Source organism: Oncorhynchus tshawytscha, linkage group LG04 (assembly GCF_018296145.1).
Source record: "Oncorhynchus tshawytscha isolate Ot180627B linkage group LG04, Otsh_v2.0, whole genome shotgun sequence".
Taxonomy (NCBI): Eukaryota; Metazoa; Chordata; class Actinopteri; order Salmoniformes; family Salmonidae; genus Oncorhynchus; species Oncorhynchus tshawytscha.
Window position 1 is genome coordinate 40,817,243 of NC_056432.1, and position 24,622 is coordinate 40,841,864.

At 39.8% G+C, this 24,622-nt stretch overlaps 4 protein-coding genes across 4 annotated transcripts; 3 read left to right on the forward strand and 1 right to left on the reverse strand.

Moving 5' to 3' along the window:
• The first annotated feature begins 1,288 nt into the window (after positions 1-1,288).
• Positions 1,289-3,501, forward strand: avp (arginine vasopressin). The gene is made up of 3 exons (XM_024419495.2): positions 1,289-1,478; positions 2,041-2,245; positions 2,679-3,501. Exons 1-3 carry the CDS (start codon positions 1,359-1,361, stop codon positions 2,822-2,824), a joined length of 471 nt encoding a protein of 156 aa, XP_024275263.1. The 5' UTR covers positions 1,289-1,358; the 3' UTR covers positions 2,825-3,501.
• A 1,315-nt stretch (positions 3,502-4,816) lies between these two features.
• On the forward strand, positions 4,817-8,165 carry ccl27a (chemokine (C-C motif) ligand 27a). Its single transcript, XM_024418135.2, has 3 exons — positions 4,817-4,964; positions 6,708-6,825; positions 7,685-8,165. The coding sequence occupies exons 1-3, from the start codon at positions 4,865-4,867 to the stop codon at positions 7,782-7,784; spliced, it is 318 nt and encodes a 105-aa protein (XP_024273903.1). The 5' UTR covers positions 4,817-4,864; the 3' UTR covers positions 7,785-8,165.
• A 3,586-nt stretch (positions 8,166-11,751) lies between these two features.
• Positions 11,752-18,473, forward strand: LOC112248812 (UDP-N-acetylglucosamine/UDP-glucose/GDP-mannose transporter). Its single transcript, XM_024418136.2, has 12 exons — positions 11,752-11,996; positions 12,186-12,219; positions 12,454-12,540; positions 12,721-12,788; positions 12,983-13,054; positions 13,158-13,226; positions 13,413-13,515; positions 14,189-14,281; positions 14,407-14,474; positions 16,051-16,129; positions 16,354-16,436; positions 16,549-18,473. The coding sequence occupies exons 1-12, from the start codon at positions 11,860-11,862 to the stop codon at positions 16,694-16,696; spliced, it is 1,041 nt and encodes a 346-aa protein (XP_024273904.1). The 5' UTR covers positions 11,752-11,859; the 3' UTR covers positions 16,697-18,473.
• Positions 17,864-23,243, reverse strand: LOC112248813 (zinc finger protein 367). The gene is made up of 5 exons (XM_024418138.2): positions 22,544-23,243; positions 21,509-21,659; positions 20,933-21,052; positions 20,658-20,796; positions 17,864-20,547 (listed from the first exon to the last, which is right to left on the reverse strand). The coding sequence occupies exons 1-5, from the start codon at positions 22,859-22,861 to the stop codon at positions 20,295-20,297; spliced, it is 981 nt and encodes a 326-aa protein (XP_024273906.1). The 5' UTR covers positions 22,862-23,243; the 3' UTR covers positions 17,864-20,294.
• Between the last annotated feature and the right edge of the window lie 1,379 nt (positions 23,244-24,622).

Consider the following 24,622-nt stretch of genomic DNA (forward strand, 5'->3'; position numbering starts at 1 on the left):
GGCACTTTCTGTCTGCCTAACATTATTGAACAAATTGTTTATTTCTGTTTTATACAAAGGGTGGATCTAATCCTGAGTGGTCTTTACCTTTCTCCTTCCTTCTAAATGTGGGCAACCTACAACTCTCAAAGAACATGCAACAGCACCATCCTAAAATCAGAGGCAAAACAGAAAAGGAATAGGAAAAACTCTCAATTGAAAGGACATCATGGTGGCATAGGTTATGCCACACGGGAAGGACAAAAAGTCTAACTGAATTGAGAAGCAAAATAGAATATGGTATGGCTTAGGCTAATGGGAATTGTTAATTTGCAGGATACTAGGGGGTAACTAGCCCCCCCTATGATCGATGTCTAATTGCTAACACAAAACAGCAACCCTTGGGGAAAAAAATGGTATGTGGATGAAGGTCATGCTTAGGCAAATTAACAATAAAGAGAAATAAATGCCTACAGTTTACACTTTTTTTAAGGTATTTCATGAAATGTTGTTTAGGACATCTCTCTGAAAACCTGCCCAGGGATTTCAGTTGAAAATTAGCCGACTGGCTAAAACCGGTACTGTTACTGAAACGTTAATTTATAAAAATAAACAAGAAACTCAAAAACGTAGGTAGCTATCTAGCTATATGACATAAAAAGCTATGTAAAATAGTTGAAAGGCTATAAAGTAGCATTTAGTGTAAAACCGTCAGTCATTAGTGGAAACATTTACAACTGCAGTTAAGTTACTTTATATTTAAAAAAAAATGTATTTTACCTAAGACGATCTGGTAGTAATATTGCTAGCTAGCACTCCTAGCAGCTTATGCTAACTAGCTAGTTGGCTAGCATTTACTGCTAGTGAAGTTGCTAGCTAGAAAGTTTACAAACAAATTATCTAAATTTTCCTCTCTAAACAAGTGGATTATTATGTTAAGGCTTTCCTACTTGTATATTTACATATATATATATATATATATAGATCTAACTTCATTGGAATATAACTACAACTTTTTCAAATTTGATTTTTTAAAATTAATATACCATTTTGTTGAAATATCTCCAAAAGTTGTGATGACACGGGACATTTTTTGTTGAGCAAGAGCAGTGGCAGCCAGGGAAAATGTTGGGGAAATAATTTGGTGACATCTTGTGGTCTTAATGTGAATTACAGGGGGGTGGCAGTTACCCCTGGGGGCTAGTTACCCCCGAGTACCCTAACTCCATCACTAAAGGCAAATGTATGAAAAAACTCTGACGTCAAACAACTTTGAATGACAAACCCATCCCATATAAGTAACGGATAGCATCGAATATCTGTCAGTCATCCGTGAAGCAGCAAGAGGAATATAGGTGCGCTTTTTCTGCACAATTGCAATGCCACATTCCACGCTTCTACTGTGCGTCATCGGACTCCTAGCGTTCTCCTCTGCGTGCTACATCCAGAATTGTCCCAGAGGCGGGAAGCGCGCGTTACAGGACACCGGCATCAGACAGGTAGGCCTACGTTACAGACTGTTCTATTTTCCGAGTCCTCTTTTTTATTCTATATAGGCTACACTATGCTTTTTGCGCTGTTTTCCCCCCCCAGAGTAGGGGAACGCACCACACAACTTCATTATAATCCATAGGCCTAGAGGTTTGGATAATGACCATTTGAAAATGACCCGGTGCAGTAATTTATTTCACCTAATGCATTTTACAGTTATGTTTTTTTTAATGGTCATACTGTTATGTTGACAACTCATCAATATAGAGCCTATTTTTTAATACAATTCAGTGTTTACACGGTCATAATAAATGCAGAATGGAATTTAGATTGAACCTACATAATTGTAGGCTATTCTTTTTTCTTCTTCTTGGAGTTCATCTGTGCTTCCAGTGCTCCTGAAAACACACATAGGCCTACAACAATGACAACTTTTAAAACATTTTTTATGGATAATTGTATTTCCAATACCAACTATTATCAATAATTGAATCATAAACAAATGACACATTGAGGTTCCACTAGCATAAAAACAATAGGAAGCCAGCTAACTGGTCTCTCCCCCTGAAGTGCATGACATGTGGACCAGGGGACCAGGGCCGCTGCTTTGGCCCCAGTATCTGCTGTGGGGAGGGGCTGGGCTGCTGGATGGGCTCCTCAGAGACAGCCCGCTGCTTTGAGGAGAATTACCTGCCCACCCCATGCCAGACAGGAGGGAGACCTTGTGGATCTGATGCAGGACGCTGCGCTGCACCAGGAGTTTGCTGTGACTCAGGTACAGTAGGTGTCATTGTTAATTTCTGTCTATTGTGTTTCGTCTGTGTGTGTGGTTGTGCGCTTACCTGTCTGTCTGTCTGTCTGTCTGTCTGTCTGTCTGTCTGTCTGTCTGTCTGTCTGTCTGTCTGTCTGTCTGTCTGTCTGTCTGTCTGTCTGTCTGTCTGTCTGTCTGTCTGCCTGTCTGCCTCTGTCTGTCTGTCTGTCTGTCTGTCTGTCTGTCTGTCTGTCTGTCTGTCTGTCTGTCTGTCTGTCTGTCTGTCTGTCTGTCTGTCTGTCTGTCTGTCTGTCTGTCTGTGTGTGTCTGTCTGTCTGTCTGTCTGTCTGTCTGTCTGTCTGTCTGCCTGTCTGTTTGTACATACCGGTGTATACTTGCACAATAAATGCTATGTTTATTCGCTTTCTGACTTTCATCATTGTATGTATGTTGACAGAGAGCTGTGTTCTAGATCCAGACTGTTTGTCGGAGAGTCGGTACCACTCTCCTGCGGATCACAGCGCTGGCGCCACAAGTGACTCACCGGGGGAACTGCTGCTGCGCCTGCTACACTTTGCCACCAGGGGGCAAAGTGAATACTAACAGTAACAATCTCACTCCAGAGATTCGCTTACATGTTGCCTAATTCCAAATCAACCCTTACTAGTCTTTGACACTTCTCGTAGATCGGAAAAGATTGAAATTAATTACTTTATTTTTTCAGAAGGAACTTCAAGTAATTGGATAGGTTTTAGCAATATGGTAATTGTTCCACCTTGCCTAGTGATGGCGATTTCGCCATATTGTTGACCACTACTATCAAAACCTTTTACACCTATACAGTACCTAGGCTAGGGGCCAGCGGGCAATTTGGAATCAGGCAAAATGGTTAAACTGACAGAAATAACAGGATAAAATGGATACAAGTTATAAACTGTCAACAAAAGAGTGTTTTTTTCCACCTAAGAACGTATATGCACATACATACATTACATATAAGTTTTATGTTCTACAAGACATTGTTTTTCCTAATGCCTCAATATAAATAGGTCATGTATACACCACAGAAATACAGACATTTAAATATGTAGGAAATAAATAGTTTTCTTGCAGTGTTGTAGAATGATCAGATTAATGTTCAACAATCATTGTTGTTAGTATGTGAAGTGCTTGTAGATCACTACATTAATGCAGTGCATTACAGATATTACTATTATGAATCACCATTTACTGAGAATCACTGCTGTTGTATAATTGAATTAAAGATATCAAGAAGTCACTACCAACCAAACTTGTTGGTTGTCTTTTGTACCCAGTTCCTGGCCAGGTTTTGTACTTCTAAAGAGTAATTATACCTGTCTCATAGCTTTGATTTACTGAAAGAAACGGATGCGTCTTGACTGGTTCTACAGTGTGTGTGTCTGTGTGTGTATCTGTGTGTGTGTGTGTGTGTGTGTGTGTCTGTGTGTGTGTGTGTGTGTGTGTGTGTGTGTGTGTGTGTGTGTGTGTGTGTGTGTGTGTGTGTGTGTGTGTGTGTGTGTGTGTGTGTGTGTGTGTGTGTGCGTGCAAGTTTTCTAGGATGGTATGTGCAGCCAATACCTGGATAATTAATTATAAAGTGTCTGAGGATGTTTGAGAAGACACCTATGTGTCACGAACCGGCTCGTAGCCCGTAACAAAGAGGGAGACAACGCAGAGATAACGGAATAACAAAAAGATGTTTATTAAATAAAGTAAACTATATACAATTAACAATGGTGCGTGTGTAGGCAGTAATCAGTAGTGTAAGTGAGTGGTTGCGTGCAAAGGTAGTGATAATGTGGGGTGTTGAGCGGTGCCAAAATAAACAAGCCACAAAATGCCACAACCAAAAATACAGTGTGTCTGCATGGAGAGAGTCTCTCTAATGAATGGGGGAAAGGTGTATTTATCCCTGGGACACACCCGAGCCCAGGTGTGTTCCATTTCACTGACTACCCATCTTATTAAGGAAAACAATAGCAAAGAGAAAGAATTCGGGAGACAGAGTGGGAGGGTCGTCACAAATGTGGTTTTGCAATAAGGCAATTGCAAATTGCCTGGTGGTGAGAGAGAGGGGGGTGGAACACATGCAAGTCATTAGCAGTTTACTACTGTCAAACCAGTGTTGAGATGATTTAGCAGGTCTGTCACAGTGCTAAACAAACACTCTTCATCTATGTTTTGATAGCTCTGCTCTTACTGAGCATGTTTTCCTGGACAAACCAATCAACTACTTACTCACCATACAATCCCCAGTGGGAATTCTACCATGTGAAGATTTCTGGAAATAGTATAGCGTTGGAGTATAGAACTCTTCAATTTATCAGCAAATCGATTTATTAGCAATTTCAGTAGCCCACTTTATTTACTGTGTTGGTTTGGTATGCACTGCCCTCACTTTTACCCTGGCTTTAACCCGGCTGCTCCACCTAGATCTCTGTTTTTGGTTTGCAACCTATATTCTATTATCAATTCTACATGATGGCTCTCACAAAGCATTGTGAGGTTGTTGTAGTCTTTCATTAAGTTAAATGTAGTAGTAATCGAACCTGTTAAAACCTGCCAGACCAATACCAGCAACCCACAGCGATAGGAGGGGGGAGGAATTCGGTATAAATTCTGATGAGTTTCACTTGCTCTCTCACTCCCGCTGTCACCATGGATCTTAGAGTGATGGTAATGCTGTTCTTTCTGTGTGCTCTGGCCATCACAACCACTGAAGGTAAGGAAGACACTGTAATACAGGTCTATTCAACTATATTCTTAGGGGGGGCAGATGTACAAAAGGTCAATTGCAGAGGGGCCGGACATTTTCCACGTGCAATTATTCTCTGGAAGAACTGTATAAGAAAGCAACGCAACCACCAATAAAGTACTTTTCTTCAAATTAAATGTTGCTGAACGAATTAGGAAACAAGTGGAGGGCGCTCAACAAACGAGGTGCAACCAAATAATTTGATCATCATTGAAAAGGAAAAGGTGCAAAGCTTGCTCACCATTATTTTGTTCAATAGCTTATTAAAAGTAATGAGGTAATTTTAAAATAATCTGAAAACTAAGAATCGCAATAAACAACACATCAGGTAATGCCAAATTCCAGTCTGAAGGAAGTACAGTATGCTTTGAATTAATTTCCCTCAGTCATTAGATTCATTTTTTGTCACACTCCCTTCTAACAGAGTCCTTGTGAGTATCAGAGATGGAAACAGAAGGCATGTAGGTATTCCTTAGAGTCGTAGCTTTCAGGAATGCGGTATTAATCTTTTGTATCTTAAACCATACAAATGCTCTGGCCAAATTCATATGCAGAATATTTTATTAATGTATAGAATTGATCAAAGGGACCAGTATAAATTAATACATTTTCAGGATATGGCCTCCTGCCACTGGAATTTCTATCATCAGAACATTTTGCAGTAGTTCTTGCTAGAAAAACAAATATTGATATTTGACAAATCAGAACAGCAGTGGTCTAGTAACCAATGACTTTTACCTATTGGTCGGTCATCAAACCATCACTCCTTTGCATAGGACTCAATAAGTAGCTAGCTGCCTTGAATGTTCATTTTTTTGGGCTGTGTGACAGTAGACACAAGAGCTCAGTGGAAATGTTAGTATTCATGCTGAAGCTTGTGGTGTGTGTGTGTGTGTGTGAGTTTGTGTGCGTGTGCACGTGCACGTGTGTGTGCACATGCGATTAAGAGAAAGAGAAAGAAAGAATGAGAGAGAGAGAGATTGGCAGTTACTATCATATGGCAGTTATGTTGCCTGAATGGTATTGCCAAAAATTGTTTATTTGGTGGCACAGGCAGGATTATCATTTGTGGGTTGTATCTGTTGTGACTCGCTTACTTTCAGTTGATACTCATCAACCACTAGGTTGTCATTCTACTGTCATTCCATAGTCACAGTTTAAAACAACACAGGTCACTTGAGTTTAAGGAGAATTTACTAGTCTGTGATTCTTGGAGCAACCTAAACTACTACTTCAGCTACCTCTCCAACTCCTTGTTCTTTGAAAAAACACTCTACTACCTGTACTACTACAACTATTACTCCTATTATTATTACTACTGCTAATATTATTTTATTACCATGCCTACTGAAGCCACTACTACAGATGTATGATCTTGATTTGAGCCAGTTTGCTACAGCAGGGAAATAATCCTGCAGCAACAGGTAATGTTAATTATTGTGTGGATTATACAGTAATTAATGGACATTGTTTTGTAGGGGGTTGATACATTACTACAATTACTAACTATTGAAGCCTTTTTAAACCTTGAATATACTACAGGTTTGCATTTCCTGCTGTGCGGGAAAATTCTTAACAACAAAATAGTGATCAAATTAAGATCCTACATCTGTACACCACGACAAGTTCCACTAGAGCTGCTGCAATTACCACTACCATCACTTAGGCCACGATTACTGCAACTCTTACAACTGATGGTAAACATTGCAGGGGGCATTCCTAAATGCTGTGTGACGACATCTATGGACATTCCCACCAATGTGCTGAGGAAGGTGGAGAGAGCAGAGATGCAGAGAAACAATGGTGCCTGTGAGATCAACGCACTCGTGTGAGTTCATCACAATACTGACTAGAGTAGACTAATTGTAGTATCCCACTTACACATTTACTATCATTGAAAACTGTCATGACATACTAGTGTTAGTATTCCACTGTCTGATACAAATTATGTTAAAGTTCAGAACAGTCAAAATTATGTTTTTCATGTTTTGGATGATATTCGAAGGTATGATGATCAAAGTATGAAAAATGACTGTCACTTCTACATTGATAACCTTTTATGATAAAGTTACTGGTCCCCTCCCCCATGTCAAACACTTAGCTTCATCATTAAAGGGACAAGGTGACATCACCTTAATTCTCATTTTAATACACCAATGGCAACATGATATTCTCGTATCTCTTACCGCCTTGTTTCCCCTTTCATCTGTGTCTGGCGTTAGCTAGCTTCTGGCTAGCTAGGTCTTCAGCCAGCATGGAACAAAAGGGGGGGGTGTTCAAAACATACGCAGTTGTCAAGTCAACTCACCTGTCAGTGCTGCTGTGAATCACATCACAAATGACATGCCAAAAAGGAGATGTGTATGACATTTGTTTGTATCATTTGATGCAATTTCAATGTTATTTGAGTTGCTTTGTGTATCAACAAATTTGCTGGGGATCATTTAACTGCAACGCTACTCACTGCATCCAAGTTACTTGGCATAGGCGTTTCAAAGAGCTGTCAGTAAAGGCGAGCTCATGAATATAAGCTCCCTGCTCACTCAGCCTGTCTTTTCATACTTTCCTGGTAGTTAGCCATGAAAGAAAATGTCATTTTTCAGAATGACAGTTCAGGACCTTTGAAGACCCTCTATGTCAGATGGTGACCTGAGACAATGACTGTCTTTTCTCCTCCATTCCCATAGGCTGCACGTGAAAGGGAAGAAGTTCTGTGCCCACCCGAAGGTAAAGAGAAAGCTGAAGAGGATGCAGAGAAAAAAGGACGGAAAACAGAAAAGGCATTAGTGCTCTGTGAAGTGAGGGAACTTGTTAATGTGCGGCTAATCCCCTTGTGGACAGACTACGTAAACATAACTGGCACCTGACAAAATGATGCAACATTTTACTTCTAGGTTAACTGAGATTAATGTGCAGCAGCTTGACTTTTCTTTCATGTCTTTTTAGACATTTTCCTTGGTTTTCATTATGTGTTTTGGAGGAGTTTTGTAAAAGCATTACTATGTGTGTGAGGCAGAAACCTGTGGTGTGTGTAATAAAAATTGAATACATGTCGACATGTAATCCACCAACTAATCTATAGCATTCGCAAAACTGTTTTCTACTTATTCCTTGTATAAATAATCAAGAGCTGTGATATCTGAAATAAAATCTACACTTATCCCAAAACATTCTTGTGTTGTTGATTTTTGTATAAACTGCAATTATATTCCTTTGTAGAAAAGCCACATGAATTTCACATGTGATCTAGTGTTTTACATAACATGTGACAACATGTAAATGCAACATTTGACAACATGAAACTACACATGTGAAAACATTTGGGATGCAACATTTAAACGTGATACCAGGAAACTACACGTGACAACATTTGAACGTTTTTTTACATGTGAAAGTGAAAATTCGATTTCCATGTGAAAGTTTTTCACATGTGAAAATGCTATTTCACATGAGAGACTACGATTTTCACATGCAAATGATTTATACGTGCAAATCTGATTTTCACATCTGAGAGTTAGATTTTCAGAGAAAATGTTCATATGTGAAAATGCTAATTTTATTTCACATGCAATTTCACAAGTGAAAGTTGAAAACATGTTATTCTCCTTACATGTGAAAAAGTGCACATTCATTACCTATAATACATCTCTGCACTTAGCAAAATAGTGCCATCAATTTGAGGGGTTCTGTATAGTTGTCTAATGTTGGTGGAGCATATTGTTCTGTTTAAATGCTATTCCTGAATCACTATGATAAATATAATAGTTTTTCTTGAGTGTGTTCTACAAAGCTGAGATTTACTTTGAAGGCCGAAGTGTAGGAATACAGATGAAGTCAGTGATTGACGCAGCCATGGTGGCATAGCAGGAATATTGGAATTCTGTGAACCAGGAGGGTGTGAGTTCAAACCCCAGGTGATGACACCTTGAATGATAATTTAAGTATAAACATTCAAATATGTAACTTGAAAACATTGTGGTTTTTTCGTTATGTTCCGGAGACATCCTAACAACTCATTTTTGTTTGCAGGGCATCATGTGAAAATGTTAATCCACATGTGCAAGGTTATCTGAAATATCATCACATTTAAAGTGTTCCACAACCACATGGTTTCACATGATTTCACATGTGAAATGTTGTGTGATCACGTGAAAATCCACATGTGAAACTTCATGTGAAATATCATCACATATAAAGTGTTCCAAAAACACATTTTCACATGATTTCACATCAGAAATTTCACATCTGAAATAAAATTGTACATGGGCAAAACCTGTTATTTGTCACGTGTGAAATCATGCAATCTTTCAATAAGGGTTGCGTTGCGATCAGTCAGTCACGCTCATTCTGAAGAGGTGTGCAGGCTTTTGCTATAGCCCTGCACTAACCCACCTGATTCAGCTAATTTAGGTTTTTGATAATTTGTTGAGTAGCTGATGTGTTAGTGCTGGGCTGAGACAAACACCCAACAATCTCTCTCTCCAGGACCTGGGTTGGTGACCACTGCCTTACAACCTAGCAACAGCACTCAAACCAAGACCACACACAATCCTTCTGCTAACACACCAGCTCTGGAGTACAACAGAGGCACGTACAGACACCAGTAGAGCCATATATACAGAGAAAACATCAATGACCACACATATGAAAAAACGCAACTGACGTGTGTATCTGGAGCACTCAGAGGAGTGACATTTGGTTGTGGTGTGTTTCTGTGGGTCACTATGACCTGTGAAAATGCTGAGGTGGTCCAGGAAGAAGGTGACCTTCATAGCAAAGCCTGCTGCTTGTGAGTAAAATGACGTCCCGTACTTAACAGAACTCATTCGCAACTTTGCCAAAGAACATAGATTTATTGCTAGGGGTGGAGGAGAAAGACCGGATAAACGAGATAAGTAACCTCTGCTTCAGAGGGATTACTCTACACATGTGAAGGAGGAGAACACAGGTCTACTAATTAGGAAGATACTTTACCTCCAGGACCAAAATGACCAAATTTAGCAGTGTATGAGCAACAAAACAATATATTCAATGACAAAAAAATGCCTTCTCTCCTTCATCTGCAATGATCAACAAAACATGTGCAAGCAATACGGTAGATGGATACCCAGGTGTCCATGTCTTTCACATCAATCTAGACGGAGAGGAGAGGAAGTCACTATTTAGACCCACCTTGGTATTCCATTCTCCCTTCCAGGGATAGAGATGTGGAGGCTGTGCTTAATTAAGTCTGTGAGGCTGGAGAAGCAGGAAGTAGAGAGAAAGGGAGGAGAAACCACGGCTGGCTCTAGCCTTTTGGAGGCCCTAAGAGAATGGGTCGGATGGCGAATGTCCTGCAATTCTACACATTTTGCCATGACTTATGACATATTAATGATATCTCAGTGAGCGTGACGAGCAAAATCAATGCGTGTCCCTGGCTGATGCCCATCCAAATTTCAAACTTACACCTTACGTATTCTACTATTCTAACTCTTAGCCTGGGACCAGACCAGACCAGATATCTGATCCCAGGCTACAAAAAGAGAGGTGCAAAGTTACAGGCTGCAAGAGTAGCAATATAAAACAAAATGACACAATGGCGCCCCCTAAAGGAATTAACAACCACTTGCCTTCCTTTTGAAGATGAATAATGACAGTGAGAATTTTACAGCTGGAATAGGTAATAAATCATGAACTACTGTGTCATGGTGCACCTTACGTGTTCTACTATTCTAACTCTCAACAGTAAGTTGAGACACTGAATGAGTTCCAATTTTTTTCATAAAATGTAAAAAGTTTATGTCGCTTATGCCTGGAGTCGGCCCTGAGAGAGACGCTGAGCAGAGGAATACATAGCCTTTTAGTATATTGCTCAGCTCAACTCACTTATCTATCGCCTTCCTACAAACCTGTGTAGACTCAAATGGACTCACTGAATTTCCATTTCACTTCCGGGTGAATATTGAGATTCATTGCAGCACAGTCCAATCCTTCTTTATCCCTTTCTAGATTGTCAAGAGAAAATACAAGTGTGAACTCAGACAGACAGATCGAAAGAGATATATTAGGGAGGGAACAAACACTTTTGACTCCCAAGCTCTCTGCCAGCCTGCAGCCTACAGGTTGATCTAACCTGGGACCAGATCAGATATCCCATTTGGGACCAGACTAGACCAGATATCTGATCCCAGGCTACAAAAAGAAAGGTGCAAAGTTACAGGCTGCAAGAGTAGCAATATAAAACAAAATGACACAATGGCGCCCCCTAAAGGAATTAACAACCACTTGCCTTCCTTTTGAAGATGAATAATGACAGTAAGAATTGTACAGCTGGAATAGGTCATAAATCGTGAACTACTGTGTCATGGTGCAATAAAATAATCATAGCAACACAGTATCCAAATAATCCCCTTTCCCTTTCCCTTGATTTATTATATTTACATCAATCCTTATCTGTGTGACTGTGTGTGTGTTATGCTTAGTCGTACTTCAGGCAGTCATTGAAATTCCATGTAATTTTACTTACAAGAGATTAGGTCTGATCTATATAATAGGGGAAACAAAAGACCATTTTGACAATCCATGAAAATTAATTGTGAATAATCAAGCAGCAGCCCGTATGATTCAGCAAAATGTCATAACGTCTATATTTGGCACTATACGGATATCTCCTCCCTTCCATGCAAAAAAGGAAAAGTAAAGATATTGTTTATAATCTTCCAGAATTATGTAATTCCCTTCGGAAATTTCAGCCTGTTTGAACGGTCCCGGCCCACTCTAATTAACGTCCTCCCCTTTTACCAAATGATCGCGACAAAGCCTAAGTGAAAGCAACCGAGATCATTATATATTTTTTGCGATAACAACTATTCTTGAACTAATGTCTGCCATGTCTACCTCAGCTAATTTTCCAGAACCCGAACATTCCGGACTGTTAAAGTTTTTATCTGCTGCGTTCTACGCTGTCAGTTCTTTTTTGATCATTGTTGTGAACAAAACGATTCTCACAAACTACAGGTAAGGTCGTTTCGTCACTGCAATGATTGTGTACAGAGAGAGGTTCAACAAATAACATGCTAAATTAACATGACAATTTGAGGCTCAAACAGGCAGCCAGTTATCATGGGTTACATTCTGCATTGTATTGTTTATAGGCTACATCTTGACATCTTGATTATCCAATAACATGACTTTCCTTGCTTTTAGATTTCCCTCCTACATGTTTCTAGGAATTGGCCAGGTAGGCTATACTGTATCTCAATTCAGGATTCTTGAGGTAGAAGTTGCACCACAGAGATGTAGGATCAGGTTACCTTCCCATATCATAACCAAAATCAAACTGTTGATGAAATAAGAACTGACCATTATCAGTAGCTTAACATCAACTACATCATTGAGTGTGGAATTGCCATCTATTCATAAACATTGATCCCCCTTCTTTTTCTCTTTCTTTTTTATTTTTTTTTTTTTACAGATGACTACTACAATCCTCATTCTCTATTTTGCTAAAATGAACCAAACAGTTCACTTCCAAGACTTTGACAGAAGTGTTCTCGTCAAAGTAAGTGATTTCCCTTTATTTTCATCTTCTGTCTGTCACAGATGCATACAACAAAAGGTGAACCACAATGAGCCACAAAAGGAGCCAATGTTAAAAAAAACAAAACCTAATTTTGCCATTTGCCAACATGTCAATATAATGATCTTGATTTAATTCATTTAATACATTCTGGACATACAGATCTTCCCCCTACCTTTGCTGTATGTTGGAAACCACATAACAGGACTGGCTAGTACAAAGAAGTTAAGGTACAATGGAGTCTAAATGCATGAGTGAAACTTAATGCATTAGTTTCAGATATCATCTCAATTACAGTCTGTACAATGTAAACAACACTCCCTACCCATAGGGACTTAGGACTGGGCGCCAAGCACTTTGTGACAAATGCATTTATAAAAAAGCAGATCAAATATGAATGATTGATTGATTGATCCTTTTACAGCTTACCCATGTTCACGGTATTAAGGAAGTTCACCATATTGATGACAATGATCATGGAAGCAAGGCTATTGAGGTTTGTGGCCATTTTTCCACATGTCTACTGCACTGTAATAATGGCACATCTTTTACAGTTCGGCCTTAAAGTATTAACAGGTTCATTTACATTTCCTCTCCAGAAAAACATTCCCTAATCGTCTTATCTACAGTGTTCTGGCCATAGTTTTTGGAGCTTTGGTGGCTGCCAGGTAGGTCCAATAGATTGCCAACCCTGATATGCTACTAATACACTTTCACACGGTTAACATGTTCCTGTCCGGTGAGCTACCCTCCTTCAGATATTACCTCTGAAAACATCTATAGTACTTCAAAGGAATCACTGATTATCTTCATTACCACTATGAATCAAATGCACCACTTATTTTCTCCAATAGCTCTGACTTGGCCTTTGATGCAGAGGGCTACACGTTCATTCTGCTTAATGATGTCTTCACTGCTGCCAGTGGTGTGTACACCAAGAAGAAGCTGGGAACTGAGGTAGGACACATTGTAGCCACACTATATGTCCTCCATCTGTTTTCCCTATTAACATGTAGACCAGGACAATTAAGAAGGGATAAAGAATTGATTTAAGCACGTAAACATACCTCTTTTAAAAAGATTTTTAACCCCGTCGTCAAATAAAAAAAATCCCAGAATGGGTCTGAGTACTGTGACAATACCAAGCACCTGGACTACATTCTCCTTACAGGTAGATACTTCCTGTTTTCAGATTAAGAGATTCTTAAACAGGCACAGGAGAATACATACATATTTCTACGGCAGGTTGAATAAATCTAGTCCTTAGCTTTGCAACAATCGATACATTTACATCCTGCATGTTTACATTCCAGCCAAGGTGAGGAAAGGTGAAGTGAGGTGTTGCTGAAAGAGTCACCTTTGTTCTATCGCTTCCAATGTATAGGGTCTGAATTGGCAGGATAATGACTCACCTAAACGTGGCCAGGCTACGTGACGTTGATTCATTTGTTTGGATGCCCACCCTTAAAGTAAACACTGCAAAATGCGTATCCTGCCTCCACTGTGGATCCCTGGATCTTTAAGCTCCAGCAACACTATCTTCTTATGGTTGAGCATTTGAGGAGTTGAATAGCGAAGTGTTTTGTGTAATTCGGATTCACATGAAATAAAGTTTTCTATTTCTTTAAAGGGTCTTGGAAAATATGGGATCTTATTTTACAATGCATTCATCATCGTCATCCCAACTCTTCTAGCAAGTGCATTTACTGGGGATTTACACAAGGTAAATGGATTTCCTGTTTTCTCAGGATAAGCATCGCTTTTAGCCACAGATCTAGGATCAGTTCATTCCCGTCTGTCTGTCCGTCTGTCTGACCCGCTGTCTGTGTGTTTGTTTTCTGTTGACAGGCCATCACATATGAACACTGGTTGAATGCCCCCTTTGTTTCCTGCTTCCTTATTTCCTGCCTCATGGGGTAAGTCAGTGTAGAAATGACTCAAAACGAAACTGGCAGTGTATCCCTATTTATATGGCTGTTAAAGGGGGATTATTCAACTTCTGTAATTTGATATGTTGTGGTTCAACATTGTAAGAGCAAGATGTGTCTCAATGAAGTGTAGTCTCCATGAGGATATCCTTCCTCAACAACTGGAGGCGGAGCAGAACACTGAGACACGTCCCACTTTTTTAAAATGTATTTTAATTTTACCTTTATTTAACTAGGCAAGTCAGTTAAGAACAAATTCTTATTTTCAATGACGGCCTAGGAACAGCGGGTTAACTGCCTGTTGAGGGGCAGAACGAGGATGATTTCAGCTCGGGGATTTGAACTTGCAACCTTCCGGTTACTAGTCCAATGCTCTAACCACTAGGCTACCCTGCCGCCCCCTTTAGCCATGATGTTGTCCCATTGGGCTCAATCGTTGCCAACACAACCTTCCCTAACAAATCTTAGAACATATTAAAAAAGTAATACAAAAGGCCCCTACTACCATTCATTGTAGAGCAATATTTCATAAACATATTAGAAGGGCAAGTAGCAGCCAAAAAAGAGTTGTCTCAGTTACATAAAAGGTTTCAAATGACCACTTCTGAACACACGTGGGATGTTAAAGGAAAATGTGAACTAAAAATGAACGTGGTGGTGGAAGATGAATCATGGGAGAGAATTTGTGAACGTAGTCACAAATGCAATAGTAGCCCAGCGTGGAGGGATTCTGACTGGTAAGTGAAGATGAGATACTTTAAAACACCTTTGTTGACATCGAACATTTGATCAAAAAGCTTCGGCACGATGTTGGAGTCGCTGTGTGGAAAAATATGAGACCACACACACATCTTCTGGTACTGTCCAAAGTTACAAGGGTTCTGGAAGAGCATTAAAAAAAGAAGTGAAGACAATCCAAGACATTGAGTTGCCACTGGAACCAATGTTCATTTCATTAGGGGTATAATACCTTGTAACCTGGAAGATAAAAAAAACAACTGTACATATTAAGGGCACTGTTAGTGATTGCACAGAAAATGATTATGTTCAATTGGCTTAAACCACAGCCGCCAACTGTAAGTCAATGGGAAAAAAAGGACAATTATGGAAAATATGACAGCCAGGTTACAACTAAAGATGGATACTTTTCTGTCGAAATGGACTCCCAACAGATTGTACCTTGCCCAATAACTGTATAGACAAAAAGGGGGACATGTGTTTGTAGAATAATTCCCTTCATTTAATGACACTGAAATAAACTCCTGCAATTATTAACATTATTACTTATTTTGGTTCTTTTACGGATGTTTAATTATATATATATTTTTTTGAATTTCTATTCTTCTTTATTTCGTTTATTTGTATGTCTCTTTCCCTTTTCTTCTAAAAAGTATGATCGTTCACATGGTGGTGTTCTATAATGTATATTTGAACTTGAAAAATCAATCTATGTTCAAAAAAACAAAAGGAGGGGGGGGGTCTTATTAATAATAATAAATAATAATCATAAAAATCATATGAAATGTAAGTATACCATGATAAAAATGTTGCGCCTCTGTTTAAGGTTTGTGCTGATGTATTCCATAGTGCTGTGTAGCCACTACAACTCTGCACTGACCACCACGGTGGTGGGAGCAATTAAGGTAAGAAGAACACATGTGGACCAGTAACATGTGGGTCAATATGTTTGTTCCTAACTTTTCGGGGCTGTGTTGACACAGCTGGGTCAGGTTCAGTGAGCACAAAATGGGGGGGGATGTTTTTAAATGCACAATCCTCTTCTGATCATGTCCTTCTCACAAAGTCCACATATCCATGAATATCATGCCCAGGAAACTAGTGTATCAAGATCAATTGTTTTCCGCAGAACGTTGCTGTGGCCTACATCGGCATGTTTTTAGGTGGAGACTACCTGTTTTCATGGACCAACTTCCTGGGGTTAAATATTTGGTAAGAGCGGACGAGTTTCCAAGCCGTGACACATTAGCGCAAGAAAACTTGCTATGCCATTCTGTTTAAGTTATTGCCAAAGTCCAACTCTATAGTTCTCTCTTCTCATCAGTATATCAGGGGGACTTGTGTATTCCTACCTGACATTCCACAGCAGCAGCAAACCATCCCAAAGCGATGAAAGCGGAATACAGGGAAACCAGGACCAGCTGATCATTCCATTGATGGAAGATTCCATAGACAGACTCCCTGTGAAATAAGTGAATAAACCTGTGATGAACCAGGTGAGACATGATGCCGTAGACTTTTTCTGTACTGTAAGCAGTAAACACTGCCTTTGGTATCGGCTCCATAGTGGAGCAAAAGTTATAACATTTTGTAGACTTAAATGATCATTATGTTAAATGATAATCATATTGTTGGCCAATGTTCATTATTTTGTGTTGCAAGTTGAAACCTGCAATTCAATGGTCTTGTCAAGGGTTTAGCTATACTATAGGTGTTATTATACACGTAAATAGCAATACTATATGTATTATTACACATGTAAATAGCAATACTATATGTATTATTGCACATGCAAATAGCAATACTATATGTATTATTGCACATGCAAATAGCAATATTATATGTATTATTACACATGCAAATAGCAATACTATATATATTGTTACACATTCAAATAACAATACTATATGTATTATTACACATGTAAATAGCAATACTATATGTATTATTGCACACGCAAATAGCAATACTATATGTATTATTGCACATGCAAATAGCAATACTATATGTATTATTACACATGCAAATAGCAATACTATATGTATTATTACACATGTAAATAGCAATACTATATGTATTATTACACATGTAAATAGCAATACTATATGTATTATTGCACATGCAAATAGCAATACTATATGTATTATTACACATGTAAATAGCAATACTATATGTATTATTACACATGCAAATAGCAATACTATATATATTATTACACATGCAAATAGCAATACTATATGTATTATTACACATGTAAATAGCAATACTATATGTATTATTGCACATGCAAATAGCAATACTATATGTATTATTGCACATGCAAATAGCAATACTATATGTATTATTACACATGCAAATAGCAATACTATATGTATTATTACACATGAAAATAGCAATACTATATGTACTATTACACATATAAATAGCAATACTATATGTATTATTACACATGTAAACAGCAATGACTACTAGTAGTTACTAACCTCCTCTTGAAACCAATGTGTGTGACTGAAAGACATACTGTAGTGTAGTGTATAGAGCTGTATGTTCAATGAGAACTAAACTACAGTTTAGTGATGCAGCTCTTAACAAATCAATGAACCTAACTATAAACGTGAAGAAATGAAACTAGCTCCTAGTCCATGATCAATGATGGTGTTTATTGAAGACCAACTAGTACCAACAGTGGACTGCCTATAAAAATAATCTCGGCTTTAAACACCAACAATGTCATCTCCACAGAGCAAGTCAGAACATTTCCTATCAAGGCCTAAAACACACCAATTCTGACTATGGTCTGTTTAACACGGTGGGAGAGAAAGTGAATTTCACAATCATCTACACATGAACTTCAAGCTCTTGTACTGTAGATTGTGTGCAGTCATTTTTCTCCTTCTCTTTTTCTAACAAACAAGTTAGGGAATATATTAACTGACAAAACATTTTGAAACCAAATAATAAACAATGAGTTAGAAAAACAAGATATATACATTATACTTGGGTATAATAATACATCATTTGGTGCTTTGACTATCAAATAATAACTGTTGTCCAGTTTAGCCTGTACTCCATCAAAAGATGTACAGGACACGTTATCACACTGGACAGTGTGGTCCATTCAACGTCTAGTTTTATTTACATTTGTTTGAATTGTAAAGTAAAGTGAATTCAATGTGAAATCTTTTTTTTTTTTACCATGTCATTGGTTAAAAGTTGGGTGAGAAAAATACAAACCAAAATACCTTCATGTTGATGACTTCTTGTAAATCCAAAACAGTTTTCCAAATTGATTTAACGTCAGAACATTGCATGACATTTTTTTTTGAAATGTTGTGGAAACAACATTGATTCAACCAGTTTGTGTCCCAGTGGGATACAACATATTGAATCACATATGGCCAATAAAGGACTTGGGTATTGCGAGAAGCACAAACCTAATCAAACAACCAAAACATATATTTAAAAACAATTGACCATTGATCATAAAACCTTTACACAATGTTAAAAGATGTAGTGTTGCTAACAAATAATAAAACGCCAACGCCAGGCAATCATTACATCCTCTAGACATTTCTCTAGACCGGTCTGAGAAGTGGAAACTTAATCCATAAAGGCAAAACTTAATAGCAGATAGATACTAGTTCTGCTGCAAAGGGGTGTGACATTCTAATTGCTATTACTTGACATGGATATACTAAATGACCGAGGAGGGACATGATCAATACTGCTCAGTGGAATTATTCAGTATGTCCGTACTCGGAGAAAGCTTGTGATAGCAAATCGCTTTCGTCATTAAGGTCAAATAAATATGATGAAATAAATACCTATGGAAGCTTTGATTGCAAAGAAGGCTTGTACGTACACCACCAATGAACGCTACCACGTCCGTATCTCCAATCAGCTAGCATCTTTTAATATAAAAGGTGGCAGCACTCCTGACTTTACATATCCTGGCTCTGCATGTCTTCCTCTTCCTTCTGTCCGGTGATGTGATTTGGTTAGAGCAGGGACGGTCAACGCCTGCACAGCCATAGCTCTAACACACCCGGGTCGACTGATTGTGGTCTAAACTGCCATGATAAGATGACCATTTGGATCAGGTTTGTTAAGGGCTGAGATGGAGCTAAATCTGCTCACTCTGCGGCTCTCCAGGACCCGAGTTGTCCCTCCCCTGGGTTAGAGCTACAGGTCTGGGTGGGATTCGTTTGACCGGTGAAGGTGTCAGAGCTTGGATTCTTGTGAAAGCTTGTGCCTAGCTACTACTCTAGAGTGGACTTGCAATGCCCACCTCTTCTAACAGTGGGTTGCATCTCAAGAGTCTCTACAGTGACTTTCTCCCCTCATCTACTCTCCTTCATCTGCACTGATCTGAAAGAACTAGACAGGTAGAAGCAAAATCCCCTGATAGGCTTCCACAGCATTTCTTTTTCACCTACTGTATCCTGTCACAGTCCAGATCAGAGTATTTAGATACACCTAAGTCATCCTACGTCTGAACGCACCCTGTACCACTCCTTCCATCTGAGCTAAATCCACATATACATCCATTATATGAATAGACACACAATCACAAGCACACAATATGCTTCACACAATCACAAGCACACAATATGCTTCACACAATCACAAGCACACAATCACAAGCACACAATATGCTTAAGTTCCGAAGTAAAAGACAGCAAATAACTCGTTACCACCAAAGTGCAAACAAAACAAAAAAACATTCAAAGTTCCTCTCTCCTCCTTTCTTTAGAAGACAGAGGAGAGTAAAACATTCATCAAATAATGACATCTACAATCATAGCAGCCCAATAAGGTAACATTGGAAGCTGGATAAGGTGCTTTAAGCTTGTGCCTGCCCCACACTGCAGGTGGAGGAGTTCCCTCCACATACTAATCTAAGGTCAGCTTAGCCCCCCCCACCCCCCATTAATGGTTAAGTATTTGGGGAGGGTAAGCTTATCCTAGATGTTTTTCCCTACAGGCAAACTTCTATCCCAAGCATACTGCGTAGGGAGGCAGAAGGGGATTGACTGGGAAAGGTTTCAGGACTGGGATGTGGGCGGGGATTTAGGCAGACAGGTTATTAGCCAGCTCAATGAGCGCCAGGGCACCATGAAGACGCTCCCGTTGCTCTTGGAGACGCCGTCTGGCAGCCCCACCCCCGTTGCCCTTCTCTTCCTCCATTGGATCCTCCTCTTCTTCCTCGTCTGATTGGAGAAACTCCCGGGGGTCCTGCTGCTCCTGGTCCTCCACCCCACCCTTGTCCTGGATTTTCCCTTTGGTGGGCACAGGGGCACGCTGCTCACGGGTCTGCCAGTACCTGCCACAACACAGAGACAAGGGGGGATATGGTGAGTATTGGGGTGTGCAGAATAGGGTGAGTTTTTACTATACGTCTGATCTGCCTTTCCTCCCTCCAGAGCCACTCACTTTGCCAGCCACTCTGCCACAGCCTTATTGTCCACAGACTGGGCCTTGCCTGGTCCCTCTTTGGGGTCCTCTCTCTTCAATCGGGCATACGGGTGCTTTGGGCAGTGCCGGTTAGCGTGGGTAAAGCGACTGCCACAGGCTGCGGAGATAACAGTAACATCCGAGTTAGTGTCAATGCTTTTCCATTTGGTAGATTCTCCATCCCATCTATATGAAAGGTCTCAAGGTACCACCTATGTAAAGGGACAAAAGTGACGATCTAGTTGTGTGCTCACCTTTCTCAGAGCAGACAAAGGGCTTCTCTCCAGTGTGCAGGCGCTGGTGGGTCTTTAGCTGGCCACTCTGGACAAAAGCCTTGCCACAGTCAGGGTAGTCACACGGGTATGGTCTCTCCCCTGAGAGACAACACAGACGGGGAGTTGAACTAAAACCACATGCTATTTGTCACATGCTTCGTAAACAACAGGTGTATACTAACAGTGAAATGCTTACTTATGGGCCCTTCCCTACAATGCAGAGAGAAACGTTTAGAAATAATAGAAAAATATTAACACAAAGAATAAACACAATGAGTAACTTGGCTATATACACGAGGTTCCAGTACATAGTCGATGTGCAGGGTCAATGCAGAGAGTCCGGGTAGCTATTTGGTTAACTATTTAACTAACTATTTAGCAGTCTTATGGCTTGGGGATAGAAGCTGTTCAGGGTAGAGTTTGTTCCAGACTTGGTGCATCGGTACCGCTTGCCACTTGGGTGGCTGGAGTCTTGGTGTTGCAACACAGGGAACAGCATAGTGTCCTGGTAGGCTGGGTGTCCGTGTGTCAGGGCCATCTGTGCTCTGCTCTTACCTGTGTGTGTTCTCTTATGGGCCTGTAGGGACTTCTCTCTGGGGAACACACGATTGCAGATGTTGCAGCGGATGCGACTGGAGGAGCTCTCCCCCTCGTTGATCAACTCACGGACAGTGTCAGCACGCGGGCGGCCACGCCGAATACCGTCCTGGAAACAAAGTTAACTACAGTTTAAATTAACAAATGCATCTTTCTTTTCTTTTTGAATAGTTAATGTTGGCTTACAACATCATACTTTCAGTTTGGAATGCAGCATTATTCCAGTAACAATGTTTGTTTTACCAAAACAGTAACTAGTTGTTATGTCAAACGGCTTCATTCAAAGCAAAAGTTCCCTCAATGTCTAATTCCAACTTCAAATCATTGCTGCCACATAAAATCAACTTGATGATCATTGTCAAATAGGGATATTTGTTTGTCTGGTACAAATGAATGGTGCCAGGGCCACAAGCAGTTAAACATTGTAGCAAGGTGCATGTATTCATTCCATGCACATCCGGTAACATTTTCTTTTGCCGCGCAAGGTGACATCACGTGTGACAGATGTTACTGTAGGAAGTGACTGGGTTTTAAAATTCATCATGTCACACCGTGAGCGCGGGCGTTTTTTTAAAACACATTTTTAAAACACACTTTTCCTAGTTGCCGTTTCATTTTTAAAAAACGACAATGATTTAGATTACATGTCTCTTTTTGCGTCATTCAATGATTCAGTGTAGCCTAAAGTTCATTTGTATCTGGCCTTTCCGATGAATGTAACATGATCATCTATATTGTCAAGTTGAAACAATGTAACCAATCATTCATTGCAAAAAGATTAACTACAACAAACAACTGAAAGTTACATGCAAATGCTCATGCATTTATTACGGTGTACTAACAGACACACAATTAATGCAAAGTCTAAGTAGGCTATATGTATAGGCTACTTTCTAGTCAGTAAAACTATCCTAGCCTACTAGATATGATTTCAACTTCAACACAACGTTATTAGGGTAAACAACATGAACTACAACTTCCAACTTATCCTACCTTAAACTGGTCAGAGGAGGCAGCCAGGTCAGCCTCGCTGGCGGTGTTGGTCCCGGTAGGTGAGGCAGCCCCGTTCACCGAGCCAGGGCTCAGACTCACATTATGGGCGTTCTCCCCCCACCCCCACGGGCACCCCATGAAGTCGCTGAATCCAGGGCTGGTCGGCATCAGGGACCCGCTCTTCCTGCGCTTGATCGGGGTGGTCTTAATCACAGACACCAGGACCCTCTTCGGGGAGTCGCTGCAAAAAATGACTTGAGGGTGCTTGTTCTCGGCCATCGCTGAGATGAAGACTGATTTGTTCAAAACTGATAACATCTCAAATTGTATCACAATGGTGTTCAGGAATCACTTTGTCATCCAAAGATAGGCTAAACGCGTTTTTATCAAGTAGCTTAACGTTAGCAAAATAGCCTTCTAACAGAAGTTGGGTTAGGTAGCTATATTACTGAAAGTGTCCCACCAAATGCAGCTTCTCAATCAGGAGTGAAAATATTCTTCATTTCCAGCGACGTAGAAAACCGCGCCACAATTCCTTATTAAAAATTGCACAAATATTCATTAATTTACAAAAATAGAAAGTCCGATGTTCACAAGGTCAATGTGGATACAGCTCCTACTTCTGGAAGTCTTTCCCGCGTTGCAAATCGCGCCTGGGCGGTTCATTTGACAAATCAGTTGAAGGTAAATTAAATCCTCCTACCACATGTATGGGAAATAACCTATTACAAGGGTCAAAGCATGAGGTAAATCCGAACGAGAGCAACACAGTAACCAATGGTCATCATCGGAACTTTCAAAGCAAGCTCATTGGTTGCTACTTTTTATCCAATGAATGTTTGAACCGTTCTAGAGCGCGCCTTTACAGATTGACAGCAGATTGAACCAATGTGCATAACGCATAAAACCGCTCCAGACACTGAGATGCTTAAACCAATAGCAATGAAGGGCGGTTAATTTTACAGTGGACTGGGATTGGACCGCTTCGGATCAGAAGCCTCTCCCACGCATAAAGTAGCCTATGTTTATATTATTACATTTTTTGGAACGATTTAAAGGGAACGGGTGAGTCAAAGGCGCCAAAGTTACGTAGGTAGGCATAATCAAGCCACCGGAGAGGAAATGAAACTGAAAAAAGGTTGCAGTTAGTCATTTAACCTATGCCTAGTAGAATAGTCCTACACTATACAATTATTACTATATTATTGCATTAGGACTATTAAATTAAATGAACCTGTTGTTTATCAGAGGACTGTTTGTCCAATGTAAGAAGGGCATTGTAACGTTTTTAAAACGATAATGAAAACAGATGCATTACTTTACTCTGGGTGCATATGCACATGGCTCTTATGGGATATGTGCGGACATGTAGGCCTACATGTGTAAAGGAAATAAAGTTCAACAGACAGTGTGTGTTGCCTCCTTTTCCCCTTCTGGTTGGTGTGCCTCCTCACATCGGATACCATGCATAATATGTTTTTTTTGTGATGAAATATGAGCAAAATGTAAGCATAAATAGTGAACATAGGTTGTATGGCAAATATTTTAATAGAAACTCTTTCTGAAACAGGTGAGATTGTGTCAGGGCTTTCTAAACAGGTGAGATTGTGTCAGGGCTTTCTAAACAGGTGAGATTGTGTCAGGGCTTTCTAAACAGGTGAGATTGTGTCAGGGCTTTCTAACAGGTGAGATTGTGTCCGGGCTTTTCACTCGCCTGGTGGGAGCCTCCCTCACCCCTTGGTCACATTTTTTTAGTGGCACCCCCTTGACAGCTGAGAGAAAAAGGTACGTTTTAAAGTACACTGCTCCAAAAAAATAAAGGGAACACTAAAATAACACATCCTAGATCTGAATGAATGAAATATCCTTATTAAATAATTTTTTCTTTACATAGTTGAATGTGCTGACAACAAAATCACACAAAAAATTATCAATGGAAATCAAATTTATCAACCCATGGAGGTCTGGATTTGGAGTCACACTCAAAATTAAAGTGGAAAACCACACTACAGGCTGATCCAACTTTGATGTAATGTCCTTAAAACAAGTCAAAATGAGGCTCAGTAGTGTGTGTGGCCT

Excerpts from the sequence above, each read along its gene's own strand:
- avp (XM_024419495.2), top strand. The coding sequence starts at position 1,359 with ATGCCACATTCCACGCTTCTACTGTGCGTCATCGGACTCCTAGCGTTC. Across the intron at positions 1,479-2,040 it reads AGGACACCGGCATCAGACAG|TGCATGACATGTGGACCAGG; the intron begins GTAGGCCTACGT and ends CTCCCCCTGAAG. Across the intron at positions 2,246-2,678 it reads AGGAGTTTGCTGTGACTCAG|AGAGCTGTGTTCTAGATCCA; the intron begins GTACAGTAGGTG and ends GTATGTTGACAG.
- ccl27a (XM_024418135.2), top strand. The coding sequence starts at position 4,865 with ATGAGTTTCACTTGCTCTCTCACTCCCGCTGTCACCATGGATCTTAGA. Across the intron at positions 4,965-6,707 it reads GGCCATCACAACCACTGAAG|GGGGCATTCCTAAATGCTGT; the intron begins GTAAGGAAGACA and ends TAAACATTGCAG. Across the intron at positions 6,826-7,684 it reads TGTGAGATCAACGCACTCGT|GCTGCACGTGAAAGGGAAGA; the intron begins GTGAGTTCATCA and ends CCATTCCCATAG.
- LOC112248812 (XM_024418136.2), top strand. The coding sequence starts at position 11,860 with ATGTCTGCCATGTCTACCTCAGCTAATTTTCCAGAACCCGAACATTCC. Across the intron at positions 13,055-13,157 it reads ATGGAAGCAAGGCTATTGAG|AAAAACATTCCCTAATCGTC; the intron begins GTTTGTGGCCAT and ends TTTCCTCTCCAG. Across the intron at positions 14,475-16,050 it reads CTTATTTCCTGCCTCATGGG|GTTTGTGCTGATGTATTCCA; the intron begins GTAAGTCAGTGT and ends CCTCTGTTTAAG.
- LOC112248813 (XM_024418138.2), bottom strand. The coding sequence starts at position 22,861 with ATGTTATCAGTTTTGAACAAATCAGTCTTCATCTCAGCGATGGCCGAG. Across the intron at positions 21,053-21,508 it reads CCATAAGAGAACACACACAG|GGGAGAGACCATACCCGTGT; the intron begins GTAAGAGCAGAG and ends GTTGTCTCTCAG. Across the intron at positions 20,548-20,657 it reads GTGGCAGAGTGGCTGGCAAA|GTACTGGCAGACCCGTGAGC; the intron begins GTGAGTGGCTCT and ends GTGTTGTGGCAG.